Source organism: Tinamus guttatus, unplaced genomic scaffold, assembly GCF_059628265.1.
Source record: "Tinamus guttatus ecotype Peru unplaced genomic scaffold, ASM5962826v1 Tinamus_guttatus_pri_ptg000044l, whole genome shotgun sequence".
Lineage (NCBI taxonomy): Eukaryota > Metazoa > Chordata > Aves > Tinamiformes > Tinamidae > Tinamus > Tinamus guttatus.
In genome coordinates this window covers 3,472,359-3,498,356 of record NW_028288578.1, presented here as the reverse complement: position 1 = coordinate 3,498,356, position 25,998 = coordinate 3,472,359, and the positions used below count along the sequence as shown (strand labels likewise).

The 25,998-nt window shown below is 36.2% G+C and overlaps 2 protein-coding genes across 2 annotated transcripts in view; one reads left to right on the top strand and one right to left on the bottom strand.

The window, feature by feature from the left end:
- The window catches only part of LOC104568251 (nardilysin), a 28,708-nt gene extending 5,724 nt beyond the window's left edge, over nucleotides 1-22,984 (bottom strand). The window contains exons 1-23 of the mRNA XM_088537018.1: nucleotides 22,809-22,984; nucleotides 20,799-21,123; nucleotides 20,359-20,440; nucleotides 20,074-20,227; nucleotides 19,444-19,517; nucleotides 18,542-18,637; nucleotides 17,869-17,991; nucleotides 16,816-16,873; nucleotides 15,006-15,079; nucleotides 12,495-12,564; nucleotides 11,861-11,938; nucleotides 11,267-11,387; nucleotides 11,121-11,179; nucleotides 10,153-10,207; nucleotides 8,627-8,731; nucleotides 8,372-8,495; nucleotides 7,877-7,963; nucleotides 7,645-7,764; nucleotides 5,645-5,696; nucleotides 4,355-4,505; nucleotides 2,697-2,824; nucleotides 999-1,161; nucleotides 98-129 (exon numbers count right to left, since the gene is read on the bottom strand). Of these exons, the coding sequence (XP_088393144.1) occupies nucleotides 98-129; nucleotides 999-1,161; nucleotides 2,697-2,824; nucleotides 4,355-4,505; nucleotides 5,645-5,696; nucleotides 7,645-7,764; nucleotides 7,877-7,963; nucleotides 8,372-8,495; nucleotides 8,627-8,731; nucleotides 10,153-10,207; nucleotides 11,121-11,179; nucleotides 11,267-11,387; nucleotides 11,861-11,938; nucleotides 12,495-12,564; nucleotides 15,006-15,079; nucleotides 16,816-16,873; nucleotides 17,869-17,991; nucleotides 18,542-18,637; nucleotides 19,444-19,517; nucleotides 20,074-20,227; nucleotides 20,359-20,440; nucleotides 20,799-21,123; nucleotides 22,809-22,984 (2,507 nt within the window). The remainder of the gene's footprint in view (nucleotides 1-97; nucleotides 130-998; nucleotides 1,162-2,696; nucleotides 2,825-4,354; nucleotides 4,506-5,644; nucleotides 5,697-7,644; nucleotides 7,765-7,876; nucleotides 7,964-8,371; nucleotides 8,496-8,626; nucleotides 8,732-10,152; nucleotides 10,208-11,120; nucleotides 11,180-11,266; nucleotides 11,388-11,860; nucleotides 11,939-12,494; nucleotides 12,565-15,005; nucleotides 15,080-16,815; nucleotides 16,874-17,868; nucleotides 17,992-18,541; nucleotides 18,638-19,443; nucleotides 19,518-20,073; nucleotides 20,228-20,358; nucleotides 20,441-20,798; nucleotides 21,124-22,808) is intronic.
- A 178-nt stretch (nucleotides 22,985-23,162) lies between these two features.
- MAGOH (mago homolog, exon junction complex subunit) lies at nucleotides 23,163-25,022 on the top strand. Its single transcript, XM_088536390.1, has 5 exons — nucleotides 23,163-23,313; nucleotides 23,533-23,591; nucleotides 23,854-23,964; nucleotides 24,267-24,349; nucleotides 24,855-25,022. The coding sequence occupies exons 1-5, from the start codon at nucleotides 23,226-23,228 to the stop codon at nucleotides 24,952-24,954; spliced, it is 441 nt and encodes a 146-aa protein (XP_088392516.1). The 5' UTR covers nucleotides 23,163-23,225; the 3' UTR covers nucleotides 24,955-25,022.
- Nucleotides 25,023-25,998: the final 976 nt, after the last annotated feature.

The window sequence follows — 25,998 nt, the reverse complement described above, 5'->3', positions numbered from 1 at the left end:
AATTACGCTTTCAGTATTTTTCCCACCCTAGCCCACTCCCCTTCTCCAGAAAAGGATAACTGAAAGGGAACTGCGCAGGAATCAAACAGATACTCACGCCACAACATAACTCAGAAAATCCTTTGCTTCCTACGAAAGAAAGTATAAACTTAGCTTAACTTTGGAGAAGGGAAAGGAAAAACAGAAGACATATACTTTGGAAAGAAAGGGACAGATTGTCCAGCCCTGTCACGCTATTCCAGTACTCTTGTATCTAGTGATTTGCCAAGTACCAAGTCCCAAGGGTGACCAAACGGTCTACTTCATTACTCTTCAGCCAACATCCCATAAGAATACCTCTGAAACTACCAGAGCGTCTAGCTCTAATAAAATACTTTGGCAAAAGTTTCTAAGAGACTTCTTTCTTGTAACAAACAACAAGCTTGCATGTCTAGTCAGAAGCAGAGGCAGTACTGTACAAGCCTATCTGAAGCAAAACCTTGGTATGACTGGCTTTTTAAAAGCAAAGACCTCCAGTCTATATCAGACTGCCAGCTATCACTTACGGCTTGTAGACAGACAGATGAATTTGAGAATGATAACAGAATGGTTAAGCTGTATTGTTGCAGTCAATCCTATCACTTGGCTGCAATTACACCACAAATTTAGCAAGAAAAATCAATAGTTGCACAGTTCAAAGAATTTCACTAGAAATACAGGCTAGCAGAGTATAGAGTAAACAACTTCTGATTCTTAAATACACTACAGAAATCACATTTTAAGTATAAAACAACAACTTGTGTTTAAAAGATACAGAAGTAAAACAGCAACGTACTCTAGACTACATTGGCACTCTCACTTCACCTGGATCTGCCAAAAAACTAGTAGAAAACAAAGCTGTCACATCACTAGTAGTAGTTTTAAAAACACAGTCATTTTACAAAAAAAAAAAAAAAAAAAAAAAAAAAAAAAAAAAAAAGAACTGAGCCCAAACTTTCATTGATGAGCCTAATACTTACTTGACAAGTTAGATTTCCTTGTGCTAAACCCTCCACAAATAGCTGCGATTTGAAAGCCTTAACAAAGGATAATAAAGACTCTGCAGAAAGTCCCTTCATTAATCTCCTGTACTTGTCTATCACAGAGCACTTCCCATGCTCCAAAATTACATGATGTAGGTCTCTACAAAACAACAACGACAAAAGTGTAACCCATTTTAATTCAGAAATGCACTTTTCAAATGTACCAAGCAGTAGAGGACACTAGACTACAACATCTCAGAAGGTCTCTAAGATTGCTTTTTTTGCTGGACTGGCTTTGCAACATACCATGGAAAATTTAGTAAACTGCCTAGATTAACAGTGATTTATATAATTATTTGATGCAAAGGTCCCACCTTTCCTGAGGGACCTATCCACAGTGTATATAGCGGCCTATAATCCTATACACAGGAGGAGAGCAGAATGATACCAGGAGTTCTTGTCACTGATGTTTTAAACTGCTTACATTTCATGACGAAAGACTGCAGAATTAGAAGCCTTTTAATTTGCAGGTGTACAGATGCCTTTTAATTTCAGTTAGCCAACCCAAGGCAAAATCCTAATGAAGACAACAGATACAAAGGCTATGAAATATCCATAGCTTTGATCTAGTATCTCCGTTTCAGAACGCACTCTTCCTCCATAGCAAGGACAAGGCCAAACAGAAGCACCTGCTAGTTACTCCTACAGGCCAGGGGGCTACAATTCCTGTGTTATTTTGATTAACATTTTCTCTTTTAAGAAATTCATCACAGAGTGCTAACAGAATATTTATGGAATGAGATCCAAAGAATATCATGTTAAGATCACAGGTGATATTTGTACAGTATAAAATGTTCTTTTCCCAAGAGCTTTAGTAATGCAGTTTTATGAAGAAGATTCTAGGTATCGATTGGGCTACCAAAAAAACACTGACTTCAGGAAACTTCAGGCAGATTTCTGGATCAGACAAATTTTGCTAGTTAACAGGGATCTTGCAGGTATAGGGATAGGTTTATCAGCAAGTAAAACTGACATTGTGCTTTTTCAGGCCTCGAGTACCTCCTATCTTCTTTTTAACTCCTTTTTTTCTTTTTTTAAAAAGAAAAGCAACTGAACAAGAGCTGTGTAAATGTGATCAAACTATAAATAAAGTTTCTTCCAGGGACAATGAGGGGGACAGATTGGGAAAGTGAATACAATGTTTGTGATCTGAGCCCACTGGCAATTAGAAGGAACCAAAGGGCAGCTGGGCTGGGTGCTAGGAGAAGAACAATCCCAGCTGACACTTTTTCAGAAGATTTGTGAATCCTGTAATGAGAAATTTTAACCTTACCATGGGTACACACAGAGGTTCCTGACAGAAAGGGATGCAAACAGCTATGAGAAAAACATACATGACAACCATTTTCATATATTAATTCATGTCAGTTTTTGGAACTTCATCATTAATACTAAATATTCAGTATAAAGCAAAAATATTTGACAATTTGAAAATTGTGCTCATGCATAATTACTGTGTTGGCATTCACTATATGCAGTAAGACTATGCAAAGTAATGTATGGTAATTTAAGATAAAAAGATGAGCAATTCTTCAAGCTGCTACAATATGCTACTATGACAACACAGGAAAAACAAAAACGATTGCTTTCTTTACTACTATACCCTAAAATTAAACCTTTCCTACAGACACTCACTTGGCTAGCACCTCTGGCTTGATGAGCATATTGAAATAGGTCTTTTTTAACTCCTCTTTAATCATCTCAAAAACAGCTGGAGTAAAACTGAACTCAGACACATGGTCAATGATGAGCCGAAATAGTAGCTGTAAATAAAATAGCATTTCTTAATCATTTGTATCATTAGGAGGAGTTGGTTCTTTTCAAATCAACAATACACGAAACAAAAAAGAGCTTCCAAAATACACACTTAAACCTGCTTACAGTTTCTCCTGTTATCTAATTAATTATATATAAAATATATATTACATATAAAATATTATACAAAAATATGGTAAGATCTTGAATAAAGAAATTAATTGTATACAATTAAAAAAAAAAAAAACATCAATTACCAGGACATATCACAGTCACTGCACATCAATCAGATAAAAATTTTGCTAAAACCATATGATTCTTTTCAACAAGAGGATTTAAAATCAGATAGCCATCTTTTAATATGAAATACATTAATTATTCATTTATTATGTCAGTAGATGACAATAAAAGTTATTTACTTGAAAGCAAAGTCCTCAAATGGAGAAACAGTCTAAGCATGCTGACGGGACGAATTCCGACAGCAAAATCTTCTGAACTGAAAAGCTTCTGAAAACTAGCTCCAACAATTTGAGAATCAAGATTAAAATTCCATTTTGGTACTGAGACTAAAAGCTTTAATTAAAAAAAAAATTCTTCATAGGTCCAGAAGTTCACAGGTAACATAAGACTCTTAGTCTTTAGCTGAGATCCTTTATAAACGTCTGCATTTAGTAGCCAGAGCTAAGCTCCCACACTAACAAAAACTTACCTGTCTTGCACATGTATCTTTATTTCACTCAACTATCAGGAAACAGTTCACCAGTAGTCATACCAGTAACCTCTCCTTTCGCATAAAAGACACTTTTTGCAGACTGGGGAGGTCATACAGTTAAAAAGATGCACCTGTGGCAGCTACTGCCTATCCCATAAATGTGGAACAGAAAAGCTATTAGGAGAGCCCTTTTTAACAGCAGCTGTAGTAAGTAGAAGCAGGCAGGGGCAAACACTGACTTGTCCCAGCTTGCTTTTGTGTGCCTCGTTACTCCTCCCAGCTTTCTCCCTCTTGCAGCCTTCAGTGTCCTGTGCGCATACCTGCCCTGATCACATTTTGTCCCTGGTTCCTAGACTACTTCCATTACAGGAAGCCACGGGAAGCTTACATGTAATATGCAGAAGTTAAAGTCAGATTTACAAAGTTGCAGTATAGATTTCACAGCAGATTTAGTATTTTAAATAGTTTCATATGATTTTCTTTCTTACTGCATACAAATATCAGTGACTTAGTCAAAGATCAATTCCTCTGTATTTAGCCAACTTTACTTCACACTCATTCTTGTTGTAATTCATGTCTTACAATCTCCACTCTAAAGCATAAGTCTTCCCCTCACTAACCTTACATGTTTTGAGGAACTCAGTGGAAAATGTACATGGTTACACAAAACCATTACTTCTCCATTGTCTTTAAAAAAATATAAAAACATGAATTAATGAGTTGCAACATAAACCTAAGTATTTCAGGCTTCTGGCTAATTTAGAAAATAATGTTCATCATCATATTTGTTGAATTCTGCTGCAAAGGATGTCTATTTGGTACTTACAGGTAGTTTATGATTGAATCCTTTCACTCTAATGATCAAACCATGCTCTCCAGCCACTAGTTTGTACTTCAGTTTAGCAATATCAGCTCCATATGCTGGTTCTGAGAGATTCAGAGAGAGGATGCTAACGAAAATCTCTAGAAGCACCACACTTCATGAATAAAAAAGGAAGCGAGAGTGGAAATCAACACAGAAAAGACACAAATATTTAAGACAATAGTTTTAAGAATAAGGAGCTGTTCAGGCTAACAGTTTGAAATATCCATTTATCAATTAGGTTTTTCACTCAAAGGGCATGCAAGAATGTCTTCCAGGATTTTGGGCATGAACCTTAAAAGTTTTGTACATCTGATGAAACAAAAAAAAGAGCTTACTAGAGCTACAAAGTATAACAATCCACACCACTCCCTAGAAGTACATGAGGGTAAGACTTAGCTTGAATAAAGAATTAACTTTTAAGGACTAGATTAATTCTAAGTAAAATGTTTGTTAAATGCTAATAATGCTAAAAGTGTGTTAAAGGTAGCTCCTGAGAAGACATTTGGAAGTTTCATATCCTTATCTGAAATGGAAGTGGCTATTATGGAGACACAGTAAGTATAAATATGTTCCATCATTTTAAGGAGTATTTTTTTAGGACTAAAAATTGCAAACTGCTCCAGAACATTAGGATCAAACATTTCTATTCACATCTCAAAACCTACATTGCTAATGCCTGCTGAAAAATAGGTATATGAAGATATTTCCACAAAAACAGTTCTACCCTTTTATGCAGCTCTTTAGTGATATTATAATAAAACTGTTAGACCTTTTTTTGCAACAGACAGTCTTGATCAAAGGTTAATGAGATGGAATGTATTTCTGGGGTTTCGAGCAGAAGACAGTGCAATATACACACAGTCTATTGCTGCTCTGTCTCAAGTTCTTCCACATATACAGGAGATCTTTCAGCTTCTTGCATGTGGTGCCCACAGATGATGGCCCACTGCAGTGGAGTCTTTGCTGAGCTTTCTGTTCTGGCAAATTACAGTGATTACTATAAGGTTTATAAATGGTTTATTTTACATTGAGACAGCGCAGCACTAGTACCTAGTATACATTTCCTTTCTCTGACAAAAATACTCCATTCCACACTTCCTCGAAGGTAACTACTGAACTACAAAGAAAATTAAACGAAATAAAAGTCAGTCTTTATCTAATCTGTGCTGGACATTTTAATTGGTATTACTTCCTTGTAGAATAAATTTTCTGTCTTGGTTTGAAAGGCAGATTACAAAGAAATATTCTTACCTCTTTGCAGACTGTTGTACCTGTGAAGAAATCAGGTGGAAATGTACATACGCTGTGGAGAAAGAAAACAACAACAACAAAGCAAAACAAAGAACAACTGCAGAAACATGGTCAGCTTCAATTCAAGTGTGCAAATATTTTTTCTCTGGACTGTTCTGTTTTGGCCAACCTGTGTTCTTTGAACTGCACTTACATCTGAAGAACCTTGGAATTGTAGGCACTTTGCATTTAGGAACTGAAGAAGCTACCCTTCCGGTGAAAACACTTACTATATATCCAACTTGTAAATTACTAAGCACAAACATAATATCTTTATCTGTTTCCATTATCTTTACAGGTGTACTCCTTTATGCCAAAAGCAATAAAACAAACTCTAAAACAACAGAGTCTCCTGTTACAATATATAAATGCTACATCAAAAAAGCTTCCCAGTAAGAATTAAAGTATTATCCTACACAAGATTTTTAGTAGTAAAAGCAATATAATGTAATTTTATATTGTATCTCAGTGATTACAGATAATATTTTCTGAGTATACAGAGAAAAGATTAAGGTTTGAGGGCAAGACAGATTGAATTTTTGGGGTGTTTTTTTTTTGGTTTGCCATTTCTGTCATTTTCTGTTTTTCTTTTGGTTTTGTTTGCTTTTTCAAACTAGCAGACTTGCAAGCCCAAAACTGGCTCTTTCCTCTCAAGTGGCTTTGTCCCCAAGAGGCTCCCATACTCTCTTAGTTGATTTTTATAGGGAAATTAACTTTTCCTGGAGTTCCTGAAGCAGTTTCATTTTGAAGAGTCAGAAGCCAAAGAAACCATATCAACATCAGATATATCTTCTAGTGACCCTTTTATTTAAGATAGATACTGTTATGCATTCGCCTAAAGAAAGTTTGAATCTCACCAAGCACTTGCACAGCAAACAAAACAGGAAAAAAAAATCACTTGAATCAACGTGGCCTATTAGGCTAGCATAGTTAAGACATTCAATTTTATATAACTCAAGTGAGACAAGTGAGAAATAAATATATAATCATATCTAGGCACTTCTGATACAGTAGATTGCATGACAATGTAGCCAGATTTGAGACAGATTAAAGAGAGGGAGAAAAAAAAGAGAGAGGAAGGGAGGGAGAGAGGAAGGGAGGGAGGGAGGAAGAGGGAGAAAGGCAAGAAAAAAGCCCTTTGAGCTTCAATAGGAAGAATGCAGTTATAATGGACAAAGAAACCTCAGATACCCATGAAAAAATGACTTTTTTTTCCCCCCTCAGGACAGAATTAACAAAGACGCAGAATACAAATGGTGATAAACCAAGCTCAACTTTACAAAATCTATGTGATAATATAAGAACAAAAGATATGACCTTTTCTTTACTATTAAATAAACCAATCTCATTATACTGAAGTCTTCTTTCTGAACGTAAGTTATTTTCTGACCTTTCTTATTCTACCGCAGGATAAAAAGTGATGGTTAAGCATTTAAGCTTTTCTCTTCCTCCTAAATCCTACACGGAGATTTGTGTCATCACAAGGAAGAAAATGTGCACATCTTATCTAATTTTAAGATAGGATCTTACGTAGGTACCATGAGAAATCTGTAATGTCTTCCTCCAAGTCATCTCAAAAACCTTACACACTAGCAATCTGTAAAAGTTGGTGCTGAAGTAGGTGTGGATATTTGGCGTGGGAGCCAAGAAGTTAAAAATAATGAAGGATACAATGGGTTACATAAATGAGACTCAAAAAACAGTAATGCTGTAGCTCATCACCAACATCTACCTCCAGACACATGGGTTAGGAAAAGCCTATTTGCTAGGAAGAGCTTTCTACTTACAGGGAAAAAAAAGTTATATAATGAAAATAAATAGGATTTTACGACTGGTGCTGCCTGGATTTTGGAAAACAGTGAAACAAAAACGTCCGGTTCTAAAATACTGCCAATACTGAATATGTGTAGGAAAAAAATAGAAAATGTTTTGTTTGGAGCATTTGTTAATACAGTAGTTACCTTTAGGTTTTTTGAATTTCTTATCATTCTTGTACCACATGCATCCCTGTGGCATATTCAGAATTTTGACTGGATATTCCATCTTGGGGAAATCAGGTGCCTTTAGGGAGAAATCAGTGGCTAACACAGAAACATAACACAAAGGTGTTTATATGTCAGATCCACTGTCCAAGTATGCTGCTTTCAAAAATAAAAATCTTTCTTCTATGTCCCTGTTTAGGTGATGTCTTACCTATATATTTGTTTTCTTGTGGAAGGTGCAAGTCCCAATTTAACTCAAAGTCACAGGCCCACACATCAGCCCAGTATTCATCAATGTCTGTGAAATAAATGCAGCTTAGTTGTAAAATTTGTTTTGAAACCAATTTTGAAGCAAATTATCTTAAAGTTAAATCAAAATCATGTGCATTATCATTCTCAGTTACCATAAAATTCTGCTACAATGACTGCTTATGTTTTCATCTCTTATTTCCTCAAGTGGAAACTTCTATTCTCCTATCTAGAAGACCCAGGCCCATAAGGTTAGGCAGACTAGACTACTAAAAATATTCCCAGAGGAGAACTGCCATTGATTTGCCACAAAAACACTCAAGCCCTCAGCAACTGTCATGCAGTCAACTTAACAACTGAAACTCATTGAACGATCATAAAATCTGACTAGTGGGATTTCAATTTCCTATATCCAGATGAAGGTGATCAGATATTATTCTTTAGAAGTTCATTTTACCTTCTACACTGTATGGTGTTTCAAACCATCTCTCCTTTAGGGGGCATCTTCCCTCATTGGCAGCAGACAACAGACAAAGATTAGCTCTCTGAGGGCAGAGTAGGCCAAGGATGTCTTTAATGACCTACACAGATGATAAAGAAACTCAATTCAAATCCAAATACACACAAAAATAAATTAACACTTGGTCAAGTGTATTTTACATACACTTAATATATGGAATTTTTCTACCTCAGATGCTTATATTCTACTCACTTTAGGGTTGTATTCAAACAGAAGCTGATCTCCTGTCAGAAAGTCCCGCTTATGAAAAAGATGCATGTGTTCAGAAATATTTTCAATATAATCAATTGGGTCAGTCTGGAAAATGAATGAAAAATGTTTCATGTCCTTGACAACAAAAACATCCATTTCTTTTACATTTCTGTGCTAAGTGGAGCTTTTGTTTACTGAAGTTTTCTACTACATTAAGCAATCATCCTTGCAGCAAAATAAAAGAGAGAAAAATCTTTTAATACAAGATCCTTTTCTGTCCAGGTACTTAGGATCATCTCCAGAAACTTTCCTACCTGATATTTCCTTAAGAAAAAAAAGGAGATGATTATAGATATGTCCATACCAAAAGAAAGATATGATGTGCTACTGTTGGCAGAACACAAAGGCAAAACTAAGAATGAAATTGTATGTGCTTATGACTAATTTTGACCAGAGTAAAAGCAGCAAAATAAAATATATAAAAATTTCTGTACTAATTCAGCTATGTAGTCTAGTTTAGCACATAGCTAAAACTATCTTTCCTTCAGTAAATCACTATCCTTTTTACTACCAAGTATTATCCTTCACATTAGTGTTGAACACTACATTCCTCAGATGAACTGCACTGAAGTGTGTGGGTATGTCAAAATGCTCTTTCTAAGCATTTGTCTTAGTCTGTGCCCCTAGGATAGCCTTCCTACTGCACCATCCTGCTGAGGACACTCATTTAAAGGAGATGGAATAGGGGGTGGTTAAGTACAAACACAAAGAGATCTTTTTTTGACTATAATTATCTTTTCCCTGGGAAAAGAAATGAAAATTCCATTATGGTTATTTATTTGTAACTAGATATTTTGAGATGAGCTCTGCAAATTTCTACTTAGAAAATAAGCACTGTTTGCAGCTCACATGGTGTATGCATCTCACAGTTAATGCCCTTTAACTGGAACAATACTTACACCCTTTCCACTCGATTTCTGGGTATAAAAAAAGAAGGGTATCAGTGGGATAGGTACCATCTACCCCACTGTATCTTCCCCTCTTTCCACAGTCAAAATCCCTGACAACTTTGAAGAAGACAGTAAATGGAAACCATGAAGATTCAGTCTTCCTCTTACATAGGAGCAATCTTCCATTTTATCATATTCTCCAAATCTATTATAAACATTTCAACAACTACAATAACATCTGCGCTAAAGGGCCATTACAGAAAGCCAAGTAGTCCCACAGAGCTTCAAATGTTCTTGAAGGTTTCCCACCACCAGAATCCTGGAAAAGCATCCTATGAAGAATGTTTAACTTGTATTTTGAGAGTCTTTTACTGCAATAGCTTTAAAAGTCATAAAGGCTAACAATTTTGATATGTGATTTAAGAAGTAATCTTTCTTCCGTATCTCTCTAAATTCAAAATTCTGATTCTGTTAAATTCTGTTAACTGTAACTGAACACACAGTAAAAGTCCCACGCATAAAGAAAAAAAAAAAAAATTTGGTTTTCTTATAGATAATAATTGAAGAGTCAAGTACCTCATCCTGGAAATAAAATTCATTTTCATCTATCTTCTTAATCTCTTCCCAAATTCTGTGAGTGAAAAATATGCAAGCATCATCCTGCAACATTTCTTAAGAGATGTAGAACAGAACACTTCTTGGCACAATACTAAATATTTGAGTCAGAGAGTAACATATTTCTATCTTTCTCATGCTGTCATGAGAGAAAAAGGCAGGTCACTAGAACCATATGTAACATTTTGAAAACTCAAAATAGTGAAGTCTTTTCAGACAAATTACTAGCCTCTTTTTTTTTTCCCTCGAGATAAAGAAATTATTAAATGGCAGAGATCAAATTTGCAGTTCTAGATCCATGTTACACACTACTGCATGACTGGAAATATTTGAACTTTCTCTCAGAATATGGTACATAGTAAAATCTTCAAAAATTCCCTTGGAAGTGAAATTTCTGATTATTACTTTGGGTTCCCAAATGAGGAATCTTTAACAGAAAATGTTATCAAAATACAAGAGAATATCCTCTTTCAGATGCAGCTATGCCAGTTGAAAACAGTAGAGCTCTCAGACCACCTGAATCATTGGAAGTCTCCCATTCTTCTCTTATTTTGTATCAAGCTACTTGGCTCAGACTCTCCTTTTCGCATGTAATCAAAGTTAAATTAACAAAAACCTTTTCTTTAAATTGTGACACCTAACCAGTTGCCTTTTGGCTGATAAAGTTGAGAGAACAGTAACACAGTAAACTAACACCATAACACTGGTGGAAGACAAACTCCACTTCCAGGACGGAAGCAGTTGAAACAAAAATAGTAACTTCTTCATCTGGCAGAGCTGTAGCTGAAAAAAACATACAAGAACAAATCCTAATATTCCTTAATATTTAGGTTGTGCACCTGGAAGTACACTGGAATAGGCACAATTACAATCTCCGTTAATCTTTACTTCCACTGCTCTTAGGATAAAGGACTGGATACAAAAACTACCTTTTATCTGGACCTACTTTCTGCAACATTCTCAGATACTGGAATACAACATGCACAACCTGGAGATTGAGAGGCAAGCTGGTAAGCTTATTTGGAAATCTGGACATGGTAAAAATAACAAGATATCCAAGCTACAATTAATATACCTCATAAAAATGCTCATAACCTTCACCAGTCAAAGTAATAGAAATGTTGAAGATGGAATAACTGGAGTTCTGTTCAAAACCCGTTTCAGAATTTCCTCCACATAATGCAACAGCCCAAAACCTATTGAAGAGATAAATCCAATATTAAAAATTCCAGTTAAAAACTTCCCTGAAGAATGACCTCAATGTTGAAGTTTATCTTGGTTCAGTAAAAGCTGCTTTGAAATTTAATACAAACTGATTAATCTGGGAAGATGATTCTCTCTACAACATCGAATTTTCTGAAATTAAAAAACTACAAGACAGGCATTCCTCCAGAATATATTTAGCATATCAGAATATTAAATATATATTTTTCACATTTTTTTCACATAGAAAAAGAGCAATATATGAACTACACCCTACGAGGCTTACAAAAGTCATGTTTTAACTCTTGTATTTAGAAAAAAGACACGCACAGAATCTTAAGAGTGTTTTGCATCATTTAAATCACATTATAAGAAAAAAGTTAAAAGTAGTAATGGACATTGCTTAAAACTTGTCAAAATGCATTATTTTCCCTACTGCATAGGTTAAAAAGAAACAAATACATACTTTTTTCTAAGAAAATAAAGAATGCTGCCTTTGCCTTCATGTCCTACCAGCCAGGAGATATAGTGTAGTGGTTTTACTCTAAAAAATAAAATTGTAACATTTTTAATGATGAGGGGAAAAAATAACTGGATCAAGAATTAGAAAAATCAAATAATAGATAACTGGACATTTTCTTTCCACAAATTTAACTATACATTTTTCCTTTGTCCAAAGATAGCAAAATGTAGAAAGATAACAGAAACATAGATTAAAAAGTGCAAGCCCCATACAATATACAACAAAATATAAACATGCAAAGCACCCATCTGTCTTCACAGATCCACAAGTATCAGGTCATAGCTGGTACACTGAAGAGCATTAAAAGTAGCATAATAACCTATGAGATGTTATATCTGTTATGTCAACACTGAGGTATTATTCCTAATATTGTATATAATTTTGTAGACTTCTAAAATAATCAAAAAGTACGAAATTTCCTTCCTGAAATTAATCCTTTTTATGGTATTAGCATGAGATGAGGTCTTGATCATTTCTTGGATTCTCTACACCTGCTGCTTTACAAACTGCTTGAAATCAAAACATAAAGTAAATTAATTACATAATTAATGTAATGATAATCTAAACATCATTTTACCTGTAATTTCTCTCTTGTGGGGGCAGTGCCCAAGTGATATGCAACAGATGGATGTTTCTGACTGGAATAACTGCAAAAGAAGTTTATTCATTAAAAATAGAAATATGTCATTTGAAGTCCAAGAGCCATCTGTGGGCAGGATATTTTGTTTGATGCAGAAAAAACATATGCACATGCACTTGCAATATGTGGAAATATATAAAAACATATACACTAATTCCTTAAGGTGTCATCCAGCCTCTAAAACACTGTCAGTAAGAAACACCTTATGCACCATCCCAATGGTGTAACTGGATAACTTCATCCTGTGCCCTCAATTCCTCTCAGTCACAGGATTTTAAATGTTCATATCTTATTCTGAGGAATAAGTGTGAAATGTGCATACAAATATACCAAGAAGAACTTTAGGGTGTTTTTTTTTTTTGTCGTTTGAGTGATTGTCCATAAGCATTTTCACATCACTGATCTCTAAACAACATCTCCAGTATATAAAGGTTACCTAGAGGAAATGTTGATGATCTTTGATTTGCATTTGGCACAAATCGTTTTGCACAAGTTCTGCACAGTATGGAAAACTAGTACAAAACAGGCAGAAGGAACTCCCATGGCTGTCTGAGCGAGCTCCTCAACCAAGAAGAGAGGCATCTGTTATCATGGTCTTTGGAGCTGGATAAGACTGGAAAGGCAGATATATGATTAGTCTTGCCATCAACATCAGACAGATAAGACTTAAATGTAAAGGTAGTTCAGAGTTACACTTCAGTAGGAAAAACAGGGAGCCTGGAACAGGGAGCCTGTGGTATGTACATCCCGCCATATGCCCTCATCTTCTGAAACTACTCACATTTCTATTAGAATGATCCTTTAAAGAATGCAGAAATTCTCCAAGCGCTTAGAAGCAATTTGGGGGAAAGAGACTGACAATGAATTCAAAACAGCTCCTATGAACTCAAGCTCAACATAAAGATTTGGTGATACTTCAGCACCTTCAATGTGACTTAACAGCATGTCGGAGAGCTACAAATGGTCTCAAGGAAACCAGTCATCTGCTTCCAGCATCCACCTTTTCCTAGGTGATCATTAAAATACTTATTTATGTTTAAAGCAGCGTGTTGAGTAACCAAATGACAGAAACTTCTAGTCACAATAATCCTGACTGACGACAAATCAACCCCCTCACTCGTGAGAGGGTTAAATCACTTTTTAGTGAAATCTATATGCCAAAAAGTAACACTCTAGGCTCTTTGAACAGGATTCATTTATCACAGCCAGTATCATCATTTTTATCTCAGTTTGGGTTTCCATCCTCCTATCTTTTTTATCATCCTGAAAAATTGCCAGTGACATGAAACAGAAAACATCTGACGGCTCTTAGGGACAGAAGACTAGTTAACTACAATAAGGAAGGCTCTTGCAAAAGGTGACAGGAACTCTGAGTTCATGGAAACTGAACAGAAGAATACTAGGGCTGAGAACCGCATCACCTACCTATAAAATTATTGTGCTTAAAACACCGAATCTGAAATTATATGCTCTCAGGCATGTAAGTGTAGAGGAAAGGAGAGTATTCTCCCCAAAAGAGTAAAAAGGGTAGAGAGAAAGACAATGACTTTGCTATATTGCCATGCTTGTAGATGAGAATAAAGGAGGAAGGAGCATTTGTGGGCAAAGATGCACACAGGAAAACAAAGGAAAACCTACCAGGCTGCTAATTTGAGTGCCTACTTATCTATTGAGCCTAATAGCTATAAGAACCTTGAACAAAAGTGGAGGATGAGTCTTGCAAAAATGTATATTTACTGATAAAGCAGTCTTTCTTCGGATAAAGAAGAAAAAAAAAATGTTCCTATGGCAACCTTGAATTAGTTCAGCACGACCTGTACATGAAACATATCTGCAAGGGCCCTGTTGAAAGCTGAGGCTTTGCCTGCATATTGCTGGGAACACTGAAAATTACAACAGGGTTTTACAAATAAGCTTGGCAGAAGCAATGGATGGTGCTTCCACATCCACCAAACCAAAGACGGCTTGAAGGTAGGATGGTGCTTCCACATCCACCAAACCAAAGACGGCTTGAAGGTAGAATTATGTGTCGAGGAGGAAAGCAATTTTCATTTTAAAGAAGTCAGTTATTGGAAAATTTGTAGCTTGCAAGAGACAAGTAGGGCCTGGTAATTTACACTCTAGAGGCCTCTACTTTTTTAACTAATGAAGCCTTCTGTTTGGTTTTCCTGATCTACTAGATTTATAGAGTAAAGGAAAAACAAAGAATCAAACATCTGAACCAAAGACCCTGGAAAAGCTAGAGGTGTGAAGAAAGAAAGAAAATGCAAAAATGATTAAAAGGTATGGCAGAGGCACACCTAAAAACATTAAAAAGAAATAATTCAACTCAGTTCATGTTATGTTAAAGCATAACAGAGAACATTTTCACTCAGTGTAGCATGAGTAAATATCTAAAGGTAAAATTAAAAAGTTTCTGGTATGTATACACTACCTGGGGTCTCTCACCTCTGTAAAGCTTGTGAAATTCTGGTGTGTCAAAAGGCTCTGTCAGATGACTAAAACTTGGTTTTGGTAAACCACTTAAAAAAAAAAAAAAAAAGTTAGCACAATATTTATTGAACTCAAAGGCTACATGGCACCAAGAAGCAGCTGCTTAGTAGCCCAATTCTGAAGCAGCATCTTGATAGAACTCAGATATGACTCAAGCCAGATCCTGGACATGATGATTAAAGCGGCAAAAACATTCAATATTCCTTTGATTACTTCCACAGACATAGAGCCATCTTGTAGACATATCCCTCCACTATGGGAAGGTTGTGGGCAAAAGGTTAAACAAATATCTTCACTTCCTGACACATGGGGAAGCTTCAGACAGTTAAGCAGGTTTGCTTGAACAAAACCAGTTTCTGGAGTAATATAAGAATCTTAGCCAACTTCTAACTGAACAACTTGAAACACGCAGTGATGCAAGACACTTCTCTCTTATTTAAAACTTACATTCTGTGGAAATTGGTTAGCAGACAATTCACAAAGGGTAACTCCAGTCAAGGAACACAAAACTTTTTCTGTTTCCCCACAGAAACCAACAGAAAAAAGCTCCCACATGTTACAGTCCTTTGTAAATATCTCTATACAGTTTTAAGTGGAGAAATTACACCAATCTGTTTTTTTTAAAAAAGAGCAATTAATATTTTGCACAAGTTGAAGTCATAATTTTGCTCTAAGAAAATACAATATAAATAAATAGTATTTACTTCCTTAATTTATTTACTGAAATAATTTATGAGCAGGGTTCATCTGTAGCACCATCCTGTTATTCTTTAAGGCCAGCAGCTCTAATACCCTGGACTACACATCAACTTCTAGCATTGCCAAAATATTAGAACTAAACAGATTCATATGAGATATAAGTGATCTTGTCTGAGGACAGAGAGATGAACTAGGCATTTCCTATGAGTCTTTTCTAGTCCTGTTTTCTATGATCCATTGACCTTTCTCAGAACACTATACACATATGAGCCCAATGCCTAACTTGGGATTCTTTTTCTCTTATTTTCAACATGGAAATGCTTCACTTTTGTTTACTTTGTCATCTTCTGTAAGTATTGTCTTATAAAGAAGCATGTATGTTTGCAAAAAAAAAAAAATCTTTAAATCTCTAACCAGCGACAGTGGGATAGGACAGCAGGGAAAACTCACATTAAAGAATAGCTCTCTGTGTTAAGTGTATAAGGTAATTTGATGTGGAGCCAAAGTAGTACATATTATTTCTACTAAGCTAAACTTTAAATCAAATGGATATAACTTACCCCTATCATAATTTCAAGATACAGAAGGGAATGTCTTTTCTAAATATCACATTACAATGAATAGCTTAAAATTGAATTAGCATAAAAACCTATGGCCACTTTGTCTTCAACACAGAATAAACTCAGCTATATTTTGATACTAATTATCCTTTACACAAACGAGAGGCATATAAATTAACGTCTTCCAAAACTAGAATGTAATTCTCTTCCCAGCAAGCAAAAAGGTAGCACAAGTATAACAAGGATCTGCATGTGCAGTCAAAATCCATAATATGGAACACATGAACTGCTATCAAATAAATTTTCAAGAAACATTTATGAATTTATTAACATCCAAAGATGAACATTGTCTTCCTTTAATCAATGAAAGTAATTTATTTGATAAGGATATCAATTAGAACTAAAGGCTCCATAACTACAAGGAAAAGAGATTGTATAAAATTATGCATGTTTAAAATATAGTTTCACAATTTACAGATATGAGAGAAATAAGAAAAGAATCTCACTTATTTGGAATCTGTGAAAAAATTTCTGTCACCCAATTCTCCAAAGTGTCCAACGTTTCTAGTGAAGAGAAAAAAAAAAAGGAAAAATAAAACTTTCAATAAAACTTTCAGGAAAAAAAATCATAAATTGTGCAACCTTAAAATTAAGTTAAATTAAGGATTCAAAGTATGTTGATCTATTAGACGTTGCTGCCAGCATTCATCAACAATAATCAGAGCAAATTTATCTTATTTCTCCAGTTTTATGAAGTCCATAGGTACCTGTCTCTCCATCAGGAAGTCATATCCTCTCACTTCTTTTAGAAGTGAAAATCAAGTAAATTTAAAAATTTAAAAATCTCTCTAAAAAATCAAAACAAAAAGAAAGACTTGTGAACCATATAAGTATCAAGATTTTCTATGCCACATTATATTCTAGCCCTTTTATCTATAAAAATAATGTTTAAAATGTCTATATACATACATTTTCTTCAACGACAGAACAATTATGGCGTGGGAATGTTTCAGCTTCCAGCAGATGGAATGGAACTACAAACCACACATTTCTGTCTTTCACAAATACGACCTTAAGTTAATGCATTCAAGTGTAGCGTGCCTTTGATTAAAAATGTGTCAAGATAACCCAGAAAACCTGGGGGTTGCCATACACTATCTACTGAATCGCCATTGAAAATAAAACATTTATTCTAGGACAAGGAAACTAACATCCATGCAGCAAGAAATAGTTTCTCACTTGGAAAATGCATTCACCATAAAGTAAATTAAAATTAGAATAAGGAACCCAGTTGACATCTCCCAGATTAATTTAAATATGGGTTCCCAGGATAACTCATATTCCAGTTTGAACTTATTTCCAAAATAATAATTTAAACAAGTGCATTAAGCATTTGTAATGCACAGAAGGTTTATAAAACAACTTAAATGTCTATAATGGTCATTTTCTAAAAAAAATAAAAAAATAAAAAAATAATTTAAAAAAGGTACAAATTGTGAGCTCAAAGTTAAACAAGACGTTATTTAAGAACAGCATACAAAGTTTATACTTGGCTTTACCTTTAGATTGAACAACTAAGTTCATATAATGAGCAGAGTAATAGCTCTGCCAAAAATCCTTCAGCCTGATATAGATATCAATGTTACTCTTTCTTGGCTCATGCTTTAATGTCTGTGCATTACCTGTAAGCATTAAGAAAGCATTTAATTAGTTATGTTTGTATTAGTAGGATATTTCTACCCAAGAGTATACTTTTAGATTATCTGTGCAATGGAAGTTCAGTAAAATCCATAGAAAAATGGGCTGCATAAAGAATGAAGCTATGAATATAAATGTCTTTAGTTATGAAAAACAATGAAATACAACAAAACTTTTTCACCTTTATACAACTACTACTAAGTGGCCCCGTAAACATATCAAACAATGGCCAAGAAATCAGTAATTTTAACTACTACTTTTTAATTATAAACAACACTTTGAAATCACTGTAAAACATATTCTAGAACAACATCCTTTTCTTGTCAATGAATCATTTTGGACATTGTACACAAATGGTTAAATTGTGAGGACTGTAGAAGAACTCAAAAATGTATCAGAAAGTTAACATTAGTGATAGGAAGACGGATGGGGGTTGTATTGTAGTTGGAGAGATTTGAAGACCTTTCAATAGCCCAAACTAATAAGTCCAGCTGGAAAGACATAACTGCTCCAGTCATTTTAGACAGAACTTACCCCAGAAAAATTTTCTCATTGGATATCCAGGTTTGGCAAGGCTTCCTAGTAGTAGCTCTTGTCTGTTTTTATCAGAAGGCTTTGCTAGCTGGTACTCTGTTAGTTTTAAAGGATTAGAAGAGTAGATAAGTCATTTGTTTATAGGCAATATTCCTATAAAATGTCACTACTATTCAAACAAAGATCACACTACACACAGCTACACTGACAGTGTTTCTTACTGTATACACAGAACACCAGTGAATTGCACCAATATTCTGGAGTCAAACATATCTTCCATTCAAATCTGGATAGATTTAAAATTTTCAATATTCTTAATTTCAATGTAAAATGAAGAAGAAAAGTGATTTTAACTTTTACTTTAAGACACTCTGCAACTTTTCTTCATATTTGGTGAAACATCATAAAAGACCTTCCCAATTCCTTTAGTAAACATATTTAACCTAAAATTGCTTCTGTTTGCTGAATTTTTGTCTTGTTTCATTAATAACTTTTGAGGTGCTTCTGTGAAGCAAGATTGTCCTACCTTAAACTAACCGTCGTTCTAATTTCCTTGCACAATTTACTGCTACGGTTAGGAAACTTGTCTCCCCCTGCAATGTTACTACCAATCTTTACTGATCTACATTGGTAATAATCTATCATTTTTCATGACACACTTTAAGTGCCATTTACACAGAAGTATGTACACATAAGGAAGTTCAAACAAATGTTAAGGAAGTCACAAAATGCCATTGATCCAAAATGTAACAAGTTACTTTTGAAGTTCTAAAAATAAATGATAAACATACATGACGAGAGTTCATAGCATTGAATATGAGAGCATGCTGGTTAAATGCTATGCTCAAGACTTCAGGCTGAGAAGCTCAAGAAAAGTTTACGGACGCTTAGGTTACTCTTACCACTGTCAATAGCTTCAATTTCACGGTCAATTGCATCCCTGATCATTAAGGGGTGAATGAAAAACTGTGCCCATCTAAAGCAAAAAGAAAAATGGTAATTGTTTCCTACTGTCTAATGGAAAGAAACACCACTTCCAACATGAGAGAGATATTGGCAATGGTAATTGTGCTTGAACAACAGATAAAGCTTTAATATCAGAAGACCTAATCATGCAACAGACAAATCCATAAAAATACCGTTTTATTTAAACTAAAGATACATTTCCCTCCTCACCAGACCCACCCCCAGTACGGCCAAAAACTGTCAAAGCTTTACCTGGATCTACACAAATTGAAACCTCCTAAGATTAACTGCAAAATAAAATATAATCCTGTAGGTCACAACTCCTGCTTCAAAGGATAGCAAGATAACCAAAGAAACATTACTTTTCTTTCACACACGCAGTGTCTTTTGCTTAAGTGTAGGTACAGCTAAAATACAGTAAAAGAAGCCAGAAAGAAAATAAACCCTTCAATCTGACCAAATAAGGAAAGAGAAATGTCTAAACTATATTTTTTCAAAAAAAAAAAGATGCACTGTCATAGTGTATTTTAATCTAAGCAATGCTTTATTTGATGTGATCAAGTTACCTATCAAGCGCTTCTTTGAAGTATTGTTGCTGAACATCAAAATGGAAGACTGTTCGTTCACAGTCAGTTGAAGCATTGTCACTGCCACCATGCTTCCTCAGGAACACATCAAACCCATTCTCATCCGGATACTTTAAACTGCCCATAAATACCACTGAAATGAAAAGCTGGATTAGAAATATATTTTAAACATTATGAGTATGTCTCAGTCCCATATCCCTCTGTTGTATACCTTACTTTGAACTGCTGTAAAAATGGGGTTTCTACAGGGAAAATGATACATACTGTGTTCGAGAAAGTGTGCTAACCCAGGCAAATCTTCAGGGTCACAAAAACTGCCAACTCCAACACACAGAGCAGCAGCAGACTGCAAAATAACACATCATGCATTGTTGCAAAAACTTGCAAGAAAAGCAATATTATTTTTTCTGGTAATCAATATCAATTGATCAAATGCAACCACCCCAAGGAAATAACTGAAATTCACCCAGAAACAAAGGGAAAAAAAATGCCAATTCTGTTGTCATGCCAAAAAAATCACCCAGCAAAGAATGAATCTAGAAACTTCACCAGTAGGAGCACATAGCTGGGCAAGGAAGATGGGCAAAGAATTGCAAAAGAAAAATAGTACAATGACAAAGAGAAATCTGGAATAGATGATTCAGCTAGGGAAAAGAATCATTGCTTCAAAAGTGTTAAATCTTTAATATTAATGAGTTTCTTACCAGTTTCTCTGTACTTTCAATTTCCTCGTCTTCTTCTGTTTGTTCAGCCTCTGAATCTTCTTTCTCAGTTGGTTCTGCTTCTGACTCTTTTTTCCCTGCTAACTCTTCAATTTCCATATCAGAATCACTGTGGTCCTCCTCAGCATTATCCTTATCAACCGTATGACAACTTTCCTCATCATCTTCCATGTCTGCTCCTGAGTCACTGTCATCATCAGTTTCAGTCTCAGACTCGGTACTGTCCTCTTCTTCTGAGGATTCTTCCTCCATATTATTTAGATCGGAAATGAGTAATGCATGCAAACCATTTTGCAATTTGATATACCTATGAAATCAATTATATGAACAATGTAAATTGTCCTTAAAACATCTAAATCATCAAAGCAAATGCACAGTATAACCGTTCTGCGCTATCTTCCCCAGCAATGTCACTAAATCTGCTAAGAAGGAAAGATAACTTGAGAGCAGAAAAATTTACTGTCAGATTGCATGGTCCTTGTTTTCATTTTTTTCATTAAGATTACGAATCATATGATAAGACAACAACAGATACAAATTGTCAAGATCGCTACATTAAATTTATGGAAAAGTGACACATTTCATCATTTAGCTGAGTTGCACATACTTAGTTATTAATCTTGACTCATAAAAAAATTTCCCTAGGCTAATAAGGGAAATGTCCTTTAGGTCCCCTCAAAATAGAAGGTTAGAAAAGTAGTGTAACCCAGGCAATAGGGAAGCAACCTCTCCCACAGCTATGCAGTGAATTACACTGGGAATCCATTAGCAGTTCAAGCATTAACCTTAGGTATTTCACTCCCCATCCTTTATTTTTTTTTAATCTTATCACTTTTTGTGTTGATATTATGTGCCCGACTAATGGCAAAAGAAAAATTAAATTTAGTTTATTTAGGTCCAAACAAAATTAATTTCCCTTAAACAAGACAAAGCTACTTTTTTCTCTCCATGATTTTAACACAATGAATCTTATAAAATATCCAAACCAGCTACTTAATCCCAGTTCATAAGCATCTGCATTTAAAAACTCTTATTTTTCCAAAAGAATAATTTCTATGAAAACAAATCAAAAACCCCAACATTTTTGACTATGCTAATGAAAGCTTTCAGCTCCTACATAGCTAAGAAGATAAATCAAAGACATACAAGACTCCTGAAAAACAAAAACAGCAGCCAAATCCGACCTATCAAAGGTGCCTTAGTCAGTGTATGGATGTACATGATCCAGACATGGACACCCTGGGCTTGTGCCTACATAGAATTAATTGAGGTCAGAGGTTTTATTTGATTATTCAAACAACACCATGCCAAATATTATGTTATTTCCACATACAGCTTAAATCTGGAAGCATGTCAGTCATTTTTTTTACACAGTTAAAAAAGATAAATATTGCCTGACTTAATCTCACTGTAAGCAGAGTCAGCTTCAATATCCCCACAGTAACTGCCTACACCTGGGAAGTGCTGCAGCAACCGCCACATGAGATCAACTCAAGTTCATCAATGTAAAACCCATTTTCAATACTATTGCAGTGCAGTGCAACCAATGAAACTTTTAGAGACATCACTGCTGAGCCTAAAAAGATAAGGAAATAATATAGCACCCTGTGAATAATTTCTGAGCTCTTCACTAATCTGTAGAAGCCATGATGAAGAGTGCAGGAGGGTTTAATTTTGCTCTGCAATTTCTTAACTACTGCAAAAGTATTTGCACTACAAATAGCAGTGAATACAGACAATAAAAAAGAACCTGCATCTTTTACACCTCAAGCCAGTATTTTAATCTAGGTGTGCATCTTGATTCATGCACTAGACGTATTTCAGAAATGGAATCTAAGCTATTGCCATCAAAGTTATGGAAAAGAGTATGCAGTACTCAGAACTTTTATGATTTCTTTCTATAACATTTTGGCCGAGCTCGGAGTACCGCAGAGAAGCCACGACCGTCAGGCGTGAGGCAGGGAAAGGGCTCGGGCTGTGCCCGCTGCGCACCTGTACCGCTTCGGGTCGCTGGGGGACTTGACGATGTCCGGGTCGCCCCGGTTGAACCGCAGGCCCTGCCCCTCTTCATCGGCGGGCGGCAGGGCGCTAGCGCCCCCGGCGGGCGTCACCTCCCGGCGCGGGGGCAGCTGCGGGCGGCAGGAGCCGGACACCGGCTTCGCCCTCATGGGCCCGCCTGGGGGCGCCCGCGACCGCCCGCCTCGAGCCGGCCGCTGGAGCGAGGCCAACGGCCGCGCGGCGCTGCGGGCCAATCAGAGGGCGGCGCGGCGCTAACGGCCGCAACCGCCGCGCGCCGCTGCTGGCGCTGCCGAGAGGGGCGGCGCGAGGCGGCTCCGGCACCGCCCGCTCGTCGTGACGCGCTTCGGCGGCGCCCGGCAGCGCGGTGCATGCCGGGACGGCGGCGGGACCATGGCGAGCGACTTCTACCTGCGCTACTACGTGGGGCACAAGGGCAAGTTCGGCCACGAGTTCCTGGAGTTCGAGTTCCGGCCTGACGGTGAGAGCCGAAGCGGACCGGACTGGACCTGGCAGCGGCGCCGGGAGCCCTGCCGGGGCCGGCTTTCGGTCGGGAGGTCTTGGCGCCACCAGTGCCCACGCTGGGCCGCGGGGTCTGGGCTGGCGGGGCCGTTAACGCCTCGCTGCTGTCGCAGGGGTTTAACGCTTATTCTGTTTTATTTTATTATTATTTTATTGTTACTTTTTTTTTTTTAACCAGGGAAACTGCGTTATGCCAACAACAGCAACTACAAAAATGATGTCATGATCAGAAAGGAGGTATGGTGCTTGGCCTGTGACATGAAAATGTACCGGGAGTTTTTGTAACACTGTACAACTTGCCTGGTACCTTCAGTAAAGATGAGCTCATTTGCCTTGGCTGTATATTGCAGTTTAGTAGTCTGGCTGTTCTTAAAAACAAGTGTTGTATTTGAAATTAGAGGATGACTCTACTTGAGTGTTCTAGCTTATGTGAGTAAAAACTGTAGCATGTTAAGATGGTGCTTGTGTTTTTTCATGCTGAGTTTTTTTTTTTTTCTAGGCTTATGTTCATAAGAGTGTGATGGAGGAGCTAAAGAGAATCATTGATGACAGTGAAATTACAAAAGAAGATGATGCTCTGTGGCCTCCTCCTGATAGAGTTGGTCGGCAGGTTGGTGCTCAGTGCCTTTTTCCAATCGCTTTTCTAGCTTGTGTGTGTGTTACCTAATTAGTCAGAAGTGTAACTGAACTTTTTTTTCAAGCAACTGTTGTCTTTAGTAAAGAATTTTTTTTTAAATGTGCACAGTGTCAAAAGACAACTTAGACGATTAATCTGAGGGTTAGTATGATTCACGGATATATTGCATTCGTGCCCTTGAAATAAAAAATGGTAGAGCTGTTTTCGCAGTACTTATTTCTGTAGCTGATATCACAAACAGTAATTTGATTTATTGATAATCTTTTATTTTGTAGGAGCTTGAAATAGTAATCGGTGATGAGCACATCTCTTTTACCACATCAAAAATCGGTTCACTCATAGACGTTAATCAATCCAAGTAGGTACTCTGCTTTGTTGTTGTTGTTCTTATGTGAAACTTGCTGATTAGTCAGTAGATATATTTTGTGCCTCTAAAAACTGATTTGTAGATTGAAAGAACAAATGTGTTGGGAGGTCTAGCATAATATACCAAATGCTTTTAGAGAGTGTGTTACTATTTAATATATTTTTAAATTTGCTGAGCTAGCCTTACCACAGGAACACTTGTTAGATGAATCTGTGGCTCTGGTTAGACCTAAGAGTTTGGTATTTCATCTAAATGCAGACTGGATATTGTGTTTCCTAAGTGCAGGTATGTTACTACTTACTTTCATGTTGAAGATACTCATTTTGTGACTTGGAATACAAAATGATATTTTAATCACTGCAGGATATAATGAATCTCTTATGTCTAAGATGACCTTTGAGAAGTTTGACTGTAGGCTTTAAAAAAAAATAGTTCAATAAACTGTGTTCTTAGAACATCGCTTTAACTTTTTAAATTCTCTTGTTCTACATTGCAGGGATCCAGAAGGCTTGAGAGTGTTCTACTACTTGGTTCAGGACCTTAAATGTCTAGTCTTCAGTCTTATCGGACTACACTTCAAGATTAAGCCAATTTAAGATTAAGCCAATTTAAGTCGTACAAACTGAAATTTGTATCGTAGTGTGTATGGGGGAAATGCCATTTCTATTTCTTACTGCTTTGCAACTTTTATGTATGTTAGAATTTTTTTTTTACAAGCTTTAAGTGAATGTCTTTAATAAAATGGTGCAGTCTGTATTTTTAATTTAAAAGTTCTGGCGATAAATTGACTTTCTAATACTTCTTTTGTTACAGTTCTCAGGATACGTTCTTTCACGTGTAGTTTACATAGGTGTTTACATGTATTTTTCTTTCTGTGTGGTACTAGAAAATGAAATTGGGCCTTGCCCCAGGTCATTAAGTTTTTGTCAGCTGACAGACTAAACTTGTTACTGGTCTGGATCCTGAATGGTGCCCAGCTCAAAAATTCAGAGTGGCTGAAACTTTGTCTCCACATAGGATAACTCATTACAGTGCTGTGAGTACCCACACACCTTTAGAGTAAAGAAAGGCTGCAGATGGCTTCTGTGCTGCCTTCTATCTTCACTATTCCCATCCTCCTTTCCTTAAAGATCTCTTTAAAAGCATGAATGTATTTCCTTATATTCTAGACAAACAGATCTTTTAAGCAATGCCTCAACTTTGAAGTGGTAATTTTTCCAAAGTGCTGTTGGAAGGAAATGTGTGGTTTTCATGGCAAATAGAAACTTAAACTGAATTTGTCTGACAACTGCTGGTGAGACAAGGAAGACTGTTCACAACATTTATAAGCCCGAGCAGGCTTGAAGGCAGAAGAAATCTACTGCAAAGACGATATTGAGAGAATGGGAAAACTTCTATAAAGCAGTTCTACTTTGAAAAAAATGCCACTGCACTTCCCTGAGACACACTAAGCTTTTAGATGATTTTTATAGTGCAAATAGAATCTCATCATAACCAGAGAGGGATTAATTAGCAACTTGTCTTGGCTGTGAAAAGTCTAGTTTAGCTCTTGTCAAGCTTCTGACCTAACAAATGCGTAAAATAATATTTTTAACATAAAATGTTGGGCTCAAGAAAAATAGCCCAACTTAGTTACAGCT

Excerpts from the sequence above, each read along its gene's own strand:
- MAGOH (XM_088536390.1), top strand. The coding sequence starts at position 23,226 with ATGGCGAGCGACTTCTACCTGCGCTACTACGTGGGGCACAAGGGCAAG. Across the intron at positions 23,314-23,532 it reads GTTCGAGTTCCGGCCTGACG|GGAAACTGCGTTATGCCAAC; the intron begins GTGAGAGCCGAA and ends TTTTTTAACCAG. Across the intron at positions 24,350-24,854 it reads ATAGACGTTAATCAATCCAA|GGATCCAGAAGGCTTGAGAG; the intron begins GTAGGTACTCTG and ends TCTACATTGCAG.